Here is a 10,234-nt window from a genome sequence, read left to right as displayed (position 1 = left end):
TACGGGAATTTCCCATTCGTTCGCGGCAATATATTATCCTGCGCCATCGCGACGTATACGAAGGAGCAAAGTGCGAAATCCGTCGACATCGGAAGCGGGAATCCATCGTGCCACGGCGAAAAGCTACAACGCATTATTTTACGTCGCATGTCGCGCTTCACCTTCGCTTTGGGGCCGCCGCGGTCTCATAATCGTGATTTGAGTTCATACCCCCTCCGCTCCCGCAGTTCGTGTGTCGTCCCGCTGCAGAAGCACTGAGGGGTGGCCGTGCCGTGTGTTCCGTCGTCGGTTGCTTCTTTTGGCGACGTTTACATACCGTTGTCGGGTCGACACAACTGTCAGTCAGCGCGACGGAAGAGCGAAAGAGAGCGACTCCCGGAGAACAGGCGCCATCTGTGCACGCGAGAGCGAGAGAACGAGACAAAAAACAAAAATAACACTATGAATGAATAGCGGTACGAAGGCGCGGTGGATTAGAGCAGAGCGGCGAGAGCTTCGTCTTCGCGGAGGTGTTTACGCGGAGTTGCCTAGGTTCTTAAATTAAATAGATTTTCATTTTCTGCCATCATTTTCCCGTTCGCGCCACTGTTCGCCGTTTGTTGGGTTTTTCCTGTCCCGGACGTACAACCCAGCGCAGTGTGATTTTCTTACGCGATCGTGGGTTGTTTGTTTTTTTTTTTCAATTTTTGCTCACTCAAACGACGTTTCCCCAACATGTGCCGTTCATTTGCGGAAAAAGGTGCTACTGTAGATAGTTAGCACGCAAGGGAAAACGAAGATCAAAGTGGTAATGAACCATCGGATTCGGTGCGTCGCTAATCTTTGCTGATAACAACACACAAATACGAACACCCCCATCCAATCGGATCCCACCCACATGATGTGACAAAGAGTTGTGTAGGCTGTGTCGGAAAAGTGTCGACCACTATTTTAGTGATCCCTACGGTTCGTTGAAAAGCGCAAATTTATCAGGTCCCCCTATCCCTGATAATCGTGGTTGCTGTGAACCAAGAGTGTCGGAGATTAATCGTGCATAAATAGCGTTGTGGATTTTGCTGTGAAACAGTTCAGAGAGCGAAGTGAAGTGCAGTGCGTTTGTTTAGTGAATCCTCTTTGTGTGTGTGTGCCTATCATACGCAAACCGTGAATTGTGAACAGGCGAAAAGAAAGAAAAACACTAGCGAACGGGGGCGTTGGTCCGTATGAAACTTTAGCCCTCGAAGGTGTTTCCTTCGACAGTTGGGTGCTGCAGTCACGATAAAACATCAACATCACAATGTGGAACCCTTCGTACGATATCATCGTTGAAACGTTGACCGGATCGGAGTTCGAGGTGACGGTCAACGATCGGGACACGGTTGGATATCTCAAGTCCGAGATTCAGAGATATGAGGGTAAGTAATTGAGGGCAGAATTAGTTTCTTATTTTTTTGTTGTTTTCTTTTTGTAGCGATTGTGATCGAAGTTCAAGAATGTATGCTATCGGTATTCGGATTGCATGGCGTTGCCACGAGTATCGTCACGAGTGATAAGGCAACATTATCTCATTGCGAAGCTTTGATTTAGTTTAACTGTTTTAATTTTTATTGATTTTATTTATCAGACATTACATGCTAGACGTGATTATATTCACGCAATAAAGACGAATTATGCTTCGATCGTAAGATCCTCTTGTTTAGGATTATGCAGGATGCTTTGCTATCCCATTTCGCTATTGAACTGAAATCCACAGGATACTTAAGGATTGCTAGCTTCTGCAATCACATCACAAGTTTTCCTCTTTATTATGCAATCTATACCAGGAAAGACGATTCTAACCAATGCTGTTGTTACCCAACTCAAAGCTACGGATGAAGAGCGTTATAAAACCGCGCTTCAGAAGTGCAGCAGCTGATCCTGAGCTGTACTTGAAAGTTTATGCAACGTTTGTAGGATTAACGCAGGAGTTTCGTATGAGTCTATCAGTATGAGTGCTTTACGTAGAATTTTGCTAAATGGATGCTTTTCGCTTTTCGGAACCATATCATTTTTGCACCGAGTAAGCGTCATTTTATTATTAAAGCAAAATTATTGGAATCGATCGAGTTATTAATAGACTCATCAGGGACAGCTAAAGTTAAAGCTATTCGTTAAAGGAGTAATTTCCAGGAGCCGACACCAAGGCTGCACTGCAATGCACGATCGCTTCACGTGCATCTACTGCCGCGTGTCATAGATTCCGTTGCACTGATAACCAACCTACAGAATCATGAGTATGTGTGCATGATGTCTGTCAACGCCCGTGTGCATGATAACAGGTCGATGGTTCTCGTGAATTAGCTCACCCACCCAAATCGGCGGTCGATTGAGTTGGTCATGTAAACGCCTCAATGGACTTCGAATCCTTTCGATACATTTTTTTTTGTTCCTTTCGGATATGTTTTATTCAATTTTTTAATTTGTATTTTAACATTTACGCTTTATACTTTGCAAGAGCGCAAAGTATATCAAAAGACGATGTTGACGAACGATCAAGGTCTTTAAGCGTATTTGCTTTGTAGCTCATTTTGAACATGTTACTCAGATAATTATCCGTGTGTCACGAAATTTACTAAATCGCACTGCAAGATACGAAGCAACTCTTGACACTCGTTGTTAGGCAGGTCTATTGGTCTTCCAGTTGAGAAGAGGCATGTGTTAATTATCTGTATAATTGCTTCCGTCCATTCCTGAAGGTGTTATATTTTTTTCAGCGCACCAAACAAGCCCGGAAAAAGCGAAAACGGTGTCGGAAAGCTCGTGTACGGATCGATTCGGTCGTCATGTGTGCCAGTGCACGACACGGAACGACACCCGCGTGGTGCGAAGGGAAATCGTCTACGAAGAAAGATGCAAAATAAGATTCTATTTATAAACTATCCCAGTCATATGGCGGTGCAGCATTTGACGCCGGCGCACATGCCGGGCGTAATTGTGCATTATTATTAGTTTGCTTTTCAGTCGTATGCCGTCTCCGGATGCTAGTGTGCGACACGAACTTGATAGTGGGTGTTGGATGTTCTTCTCTTATGTTTGCTTCTTCATCCCTGTAACATTTCGTCGTTTAGCATGTTTGGTGTTTGAAATATTTTGTAATCGGCTCTTTGACAACAGTACTAGCAATTACTAACAATACTTATTTATTTCTATCTTTTTTGCTCATATCAGGAATTCCAATCAGCCAGCAGCATCTGCTGTACAATCACAAGGAGCTAAGCGACACGATGGAAATGAAGGACATTCCGCTAGTAAAGGGTTCGCGCGTGAAGCTCGTGCTTGGCATGAAAGGAGGGCCAATCTCGTCCAAGCGGCTTTTCACCATTTCTTCTGACTACGATAATTGGCTCGACATGAGCGATGTGCTTTCCGGGTTAGTATAGCGTCTACCATCCAATAAAAATACAACAAATCCATATTAAGCGTTTACATGTTTCTTAGCAAACTGCCAAGCCACTGAGCGGTCGAATCTTGCACGTGGGCACGTTTTTTTTGTTTCACGGCTTAGCCCGACTTGTTCTTTTATTTTTGACCGATTCTAGCATAAGGGCGTGTCTCGTGTTCGTTTGGCTCGGATAACCGATCGCCTTCTTCCGGATGTACTCCGGGAGGATGAGAGCAGAAAAAAGTCCGGACACTGGGACCGGTCGGGAAACTATTTTTAACTATTTTCACGATTACTAAATCACGCGACTCAGTGGGAATGGGTACGATGTGACCGTGTTGGTAGTAAAGTAACTACGTGTTATGCTGGACTAAAAAAAAATAGCCATGCGAGGTCATGTAGATAGCGAAAGTTTGAATGAGAAAAGAGCAAGAACAACAAAAAAATATAAACAATCACGTTTGCATACATGATTGTTCTTATGCCAGTAATAACAAGATTGCATCAGATTTCGTATCTTTTCTAACCGCAAACGTTATTTTATGTGTTTTATTCGGTGATACAGGGAAGACTTGATTAATCTACAGAGCCCAGGACTGAAATTACTTCTTTATAAAGACAACAAGAAAAATGTTCATCGGTTGATGAAGGTACGAGCGGAGAAAGGTTGCGATGGCATGAAGGGTTCACTGTCGCGTTCCATCAATGGTAGCGGTGCATCTGGCCAAGGAGCATTCGGGGCTGGAAATCACATCAGTCAGAAGGAACGTGATGCAATTATAACAAAACAGGTATTTAAAGAAGTCTCTTAGTGCCTCCCTGGAATCTAATATACCGTGCCATTCAACTAAACCGTTTACATTACAGAAAATGGATCAAATCAAAGCTAAATTGAGCATGAAAAAGAAAAAACTGAATGCGTTGCATCCAACAAATTCTAGTGCAGCTGAGGGTGATAATGGACTTCAGTATCGCCAGAAGATCGAAAATTCAGGGGAAGAGCGGGCAGGACCAAGCTCTGGTGACGCCGCGGATGCCGGTATCAAGGCCGTACGCAATCAGAGTCATTACCGACATAATAAAAGGCACCACCATTACCACCATCACCACCACCACCACCATCATCAGCAACACGAGACTGTGATTAAAGAGGAAAAGACTCCAATTGGCTATCGTCCGGGCGCAAGTCGCGGAACTGCAAGCAGTAGCGGTGGTGGGGCGGCCCTTTTAGCCAGCGGACACAATTCATCGATGGTGGGTGCCGTCGGATCGATGTTACCGAGCGCTGGCACGACAAGTGCATCCCACCGAAAGTCTGTTCCGTCTGTGATCGATGTAGGCCGCCCAGAACAGGAACATACGGTGCCACCTTTCGGATATGGGTTGATGAATCTACTACACGGTACCGCTTCCACAGCAGGGCGCACACCTACGCTAGAGCTGGAAAAACGGTCACAAATACGCGAGCACTTGCAGAGGAATCGTTCATTTAAAACAATTAGTGCGAAAAATTTTGACTTTACGCGTGACAGTTCACCACAATTTGGTGTTGGCGGAGGGTCCATGACTGGCAGGTTGTCCGGCTCTGCAGGTCTCGAACGGTCACTATCGTTCCATTCAAACGGTGTGTTAAATCGAATGGGTTCCGAGACGACACTCGATGGCTACAGTAACATTCGACGATGTGGTACTGGCGGCCAGATGCTCAGTAACCCGCAGCACAGTACACGGCTGAGCGGTAGTGCAGCAGGTGGAGCCTTTACCACGCAATCACTGCATAAGCTGGACGAAAGTGCGGAATCGTCTGCTTCGTTGCATAATCTGATCCATCTGCTGAAGTACACGCAGTCCAAACAACATACCATTTCGAACGATTCGCTCAACAAGTTAATGTTGAAGTATTCGAAAAAGGTGTATGTTCCCCATCACCTGTACCACCATTCTCCGGTTGGGAAGAAATCTCTTCCAGATATAAATCCCTCCTTGAACAACATCGATGAGTACGTACCAGAGTTCGACTTTGGTTTAAAAGCGCCTTCCAGTACGGCAACAGCAGCAGCGACAGCGGCTGGTGCCATTCCTAAGATGATAACTCGTAGTGAAGATGGCTCGGGATGTAACGTATCCTCTGCGGAATATGCCTTCAAAAATGCTGGCGGTGGCGGGTTCGAAAAAACTTTTAGAACGCTTTACAAGTCAACATCCGACGGTAGGTTTTACCCTTTATTTTATTGCATCATTTTCATTCATTGGTGAAATGATGGTTTCCCATTTGTAAAGCTTATAAATGCGTGGCCAAAATTTCAACAGTATTGTAATGCATATTTTTCTCTATTCTCTTTCGGTGTATTTCGATTCTACCCAATACAGACAGCACAGTTTACGAACTACCAAAATTATTGATACGCGAAGATTCGCCGGTGGAATCATTTCTTGGATCTTATTCCCAGCTGGAAACAGTTACCACGCGGCGTGCAGATTCACCCAAAAATAGCTTCACATCAAGCAAAAGCTTACAGAACGTCGACACCAACAGTGTAGAAGATTCGGATACGCAAAGCGTACGACCCGACGCCGGTCTGATTGAGCTGAGACCGTTAGGTACGAACTCTACACCGTCGATAGTTGGTGAAACAAAGCTGTCGTCTGAATCGCTACTCCAGCTAGCGCAGATCGCTGCGGAAAATGTTAAATCGTCCACTGGTACCACAGCAACGTCTGTGCCATCGGCCAGTATGTTTGGAAACAATGGAAACCTTGTCAGCTCCGCTGTTGGTAATAGCAGTAGTAGCACGACGTTGATGGGTTCGGATGAAGGTGGGAGTTCCTCGACCGGCTGGTGTCACCTTTGGAACCATCGACAAAAGCAGCAAAATCTCCATCATCACGAGGATCCGGTTGTTTCTTCAAGTTTACAACAGCTAAACAATTTGCACCATCACCATTCGGATTTGGGTATCAATGAGTTGGAAATGAAATTTGTCCATTCCGATGGTGTATCAAACTGTATAGCGGGTGAACGCATCACTGAAGCCATTGACGAACTAGCTAGCAAATATACCAACAGGATCAAGCTTCCTGCCATTCCGAACGTGGAAGCTGATAACGGTTGGCTGCAGCTGTCCTCGTGGGATACGATTCGTTTCGGAAGAGATGACGAGGATGCCGACGATGAGGATATACCTTACGAAGAGGAAGTGCCAGGACAGGGCGAAGAAGAAGAAGAAGCGGATGAAGACGACGACGAAATCGGCCAAGATCAAGGAAGAATTACATCTTCTTCCTGTTCCTCTGCAAGACGACCTCGAGATTCTTCGAACTCTACCAGCTTCATTCACAGCCATCTGTCGATATCGTCAGATGAGGACGATCTTCTAAATGTGACTGAACTGCGAGAAGTTGCCGGTTTAGCCGGAAGCGCTTACAAACCCGGTAGCAACAAATCGAAATCAATCGACCTCAACGAATTCCGGAAAGCGTTTGGTAGCAGTCCAACGCTACTGAATGGCTTTGGTGGCGGAACGAGCTGCACGCGGCTTGTACCACAGCTATCGCGCCTTGAGACGATTCCTTCGCAATACAGGCGTGGATACACAAATCTAAATGACGCCTGTTTGTCGAGCTCTACCTCGGAGCTCGAGTGCGTTAGCAATGGTGCCGCAAAGAAGAAACATCCGGGATTGTTACCGCCACCGTGCGATGATTCTGGTGGTCTTTCGTCAACATTGTTGAAATATCGCAAAGACGGGAATGTTCCTTACGTGCGAAGTAACGAAAATTTGAACCGATACAAGGTGTCTCTTTGTACGGGTTCGGCTTCCGTGAACAGTACGGCACGCAGGCGAATGGGCGACAGTGACGAAGCCCTCACTGGAAACGATGCTCTATATTTGCGTCAACGGCAACAATCGCTTCCTGGTAGTCGTCATCTGCCGGGGATACGAGATCACCTAGCTAGCATTGCTGATTCCGAATTGAATGATTCGATCAATGGTAATGGGAGCAGTAACGGTCGATCGCATGCAACTGACGAAAACGGTAATGCGAATACTAGCTTCACAATCGGTGGGGATTTCGAGTGTCGATTTTCCAAACTAAGCTGTTGCTCTGCTCCTGATGAAGAGGGATCATTGAAGCCTTTATCTCCGGGAGGACATCGAGCTACAGGAGCGAATTACCGACGTAAAGAGAGTTCTTCTACCGTTGGTAGCAATGGCTTGATGCATGCCGATTCTTCCACCGATGATTCATCACGGTTTCTATTCGGTGAGGATGGAGCTTCGATGCAATTCAACGGTACATCCTGCAGCTCTTCTTCGACGCCACTACGACCCTGGGATTATTACTTCAACTCGGACGAAAGTTTGTTCAATATGGATTCGTTCTTCGACGACTTTGTCGAGATTGACTCTTGTCACATTGTCGACAGTTGCGAATATGTGAACATCAATTCCGAGCCTGTAGGAAGAAATGAAGACAAATCTCCCTCGAGTGCTTCTAGTAATGTGTTACTTCCTGATATCCGACCATCTCAACATCACCAGCGACAGCAGAAACATCCGCAGCACGAACAACAATATCCCTACTTCAGTTCAGAAGAAATTCTAGAATTGCAACAACACCAGTTTTACAACAGTGTCAAAGCTGCTGGAGCGACAAGTGTCGACGAGGCAAGAAACAAACATTTTTTCCGAGCCGTTGACCACCGAGGAGGAGCAGTTGCGCCTGAGAGTGATGGCGCTGCCGAAACACGTTTCTCCGGCCGTCGTGCTTTCCTACAAGCTGGCCAACAAGCGGGAGACAACGAGGAAGAAGGTATTGCTTCGATCATCCAACACATCGACAGGGAACAGCTCTGTGAACAGCGGGCTTCTTCGGCTGATGCGACCATTGCTTCCTCGATAATCGTACATGACGATAAGGAGCGACTTCTGCGTCTTGCTGAGATACCACTGGATCGAAAATCGCCCATCGGTGGTATGGGTATCGACACCACGCAACAACACACGACAGAACAGATCAAATCAAAGAAACTGCGATGCGCCCAGTGCAATAAGAAGCTGGGAGTGATTATGATCATGAAATGTCATTGTGAAAAAATTTTCTGTGCCCAACATCGGTATGCCGAGGCGCACAACTGCTCATATGATTTTAAGGTCGAGGGTCGCAAGATATTGGAAAAAAACAATCCTCTTGTGGTGGCGGATAAGTTACCCAAAATTTAAATGTCACTCTCGGTAAACGCACCGAAACGGTAACGTGAAGATCTTTTCGAATATTCCTCATATCCTTTTCGGGGAGTCTAATATCTAATGCGATGTCTAATAATATCTAAGGTGATGTCATTTTTCCAGCTACATGGGTGCGTGAGTATAGATGTTATAAACAACAGGCTACTGGTTTTTTTGTCGTTCACTATGTACTAAGAATACTGAAACAAATAGGACGTAAATTAAAAAAATAATCCAATTCATTTATATTTCCATGGGCTAATTTGTTCTTACAATTAAACCATGATTTTAACAAATTATCTTTTTCAAATACCATTCGTAATCTGTATGTAAACTGTCTGATATTGTATTTTCATTTCGATAAGCATCAATTTGTAGTTAATGGACCGTTTTTATTTTATTCCCACTATGGATATTATAAAAGTTACCATGCGCATAGGCTGTTTCTCGCAAGGTCAAAAGTATCTTGGAAAATATGGATAACACATAATCTTTATCCATGTGTTTACGAGAAACAGTCGAGCAGTTCCTATCCCATTTGTAATTTTTGTAAAGCAATTTCATGCCCTTGAATTAGTTTTTATAATAGATGACGGAAATTTTGCCACCACGCTGATACCCGTAGCAGAGCATCAAGTAAGGTGCTAACGAGTTTATTTTCTGATGAATAGTTGATTTGTTATATGGGCTTACAGTAAATTTGTTTGATGAAAGTTAAGTGTAGGGTAAACAACAGTAGCATACTCTATTTTTTTCATTACGGCAAGTTACTTTTTATCATGCAGCACTTCATTGGCATTGATTTATTAGTACTTGCTTTAAAAATCTTTTATTTTGATGCTTCAAATTCTAAAGCAAATATAGTGATACATGTTATTTATAGTTTTTCCCTATCTATGGGGTTTTTTTATAAATAGCAGTACCTATGGTACGAAAATATGTTATATCATACTTATTACACTTCCTTATGTTTCCAATTACCTATTTTTGTAACAAACCTTTGAGGGATACAGGTACACAAACGGATATTTGTCATTCGGTCATAATACAATGGATACGGCACTTATTAATTTAAATAGACACAGTAGCTTGCTTGTTGTCACAATGGCTTACCATACATTCATTTAGTGTGGAATTATTACTAAAGAAGCATATTGTTGATAAAAAATACAACAAATATTGCTTTGTTGTACATAAAAAAAGACATGAGAATAAAATTAAAATGTACTAAAATTGATTTGCCCAGCTCACACAGGACTAGACGCAGCATAAGATATACCAGATGAACAGTTACATCTGAATTAATGGCTTTATTACAAATTAGTATATATAAAATCGTACCATGTACGATAGAACTCAAAGTTATTGGAGCATAATCTTAGATAGGAATAAATAGCATTACTAGCTACATGTGACAAAAGTCACATGTAACGTGATCAAGCTGGTTGCTAGCTACATTCAAAATAACTTTCATTTAAAATTTACATGTTTTTCTTCTGTTTATTTGAGTTTAAATAACTCGAAAAGTAGATTCGTTCAATCTTCTAAATGGTGCTTAGATTCGCACAACAACTGAAGAACCCACAATAGTTTTAGCATTATT

At 43.6% G+C, this 10,234-nt stretch overlaps 1 protein-coding gene across 1 annotated transcript; it reads left to right on the top strand.

Annotated features, from left to right (window-relative positions):
• The first annotated feature begins 1,276 nt into the window (after window positions 1–1,276).
• LOC128720805 (uncharacterized) lies at window positions 1,277–8,625 on the top strand. Its single transcript, XM_053814500.1, has 5 exons — window positions 1,277–1,394; window positions 3,187–3,388; window positions 3,966–4,191; window positions 4,268–5,609; window positions 5,771–8,625. Exons 1-5 carry the CDS (start codon window positions 1,277–1,279, stop codon window positions 8,623–8,625), a joined length of 4,743 nt encoding a protein of 1,580 aa, XP_053670475.1.
• Window positions 8,626–10,234: the final 1,609 nt, after the last annotated feature.

The sequence above is a fragment of the Anopheles nili genome, chromosome 2, assembly GCF_943737925.1.
Source record: "Anopheles nili chromosome 2, idAnoNiliSN_F5_01, whole genome shotgun sequence".
NCBI lineage: Eukaryota > Metazoa > Arthropoda > Insecta > Diptera > Culicidae > Anopheles > Anopheles nili.
The sequence above is the reverse complement of the archived record's forward strand: the minus strand, read 5'-3'. Positions and strand labels throughout refer to the sequence as shown.

Coding starts and splice junctions, on each gene's coding strand:
- LOC128720805 (XM_053814500.1), top strand. CDS start 1,277: ATGTGGAACCCTTCGTACGATATCATCGTTGAAACGTTGACCGGATCG. Junction 3,389..3,965: donor ATGAGCGATGTGCTTTCCGG/GTTAGTATAGCG, acceptor TCGGTGATACAG/GGAAGACTTGATTAATCTAC. Junction 4,192..4,267: donor ATGCAATTATAACAAAACAG/GTATTTAAAGAA, acceptor TTTACATTACAG/AAAATGGATCAAATCAAAGC.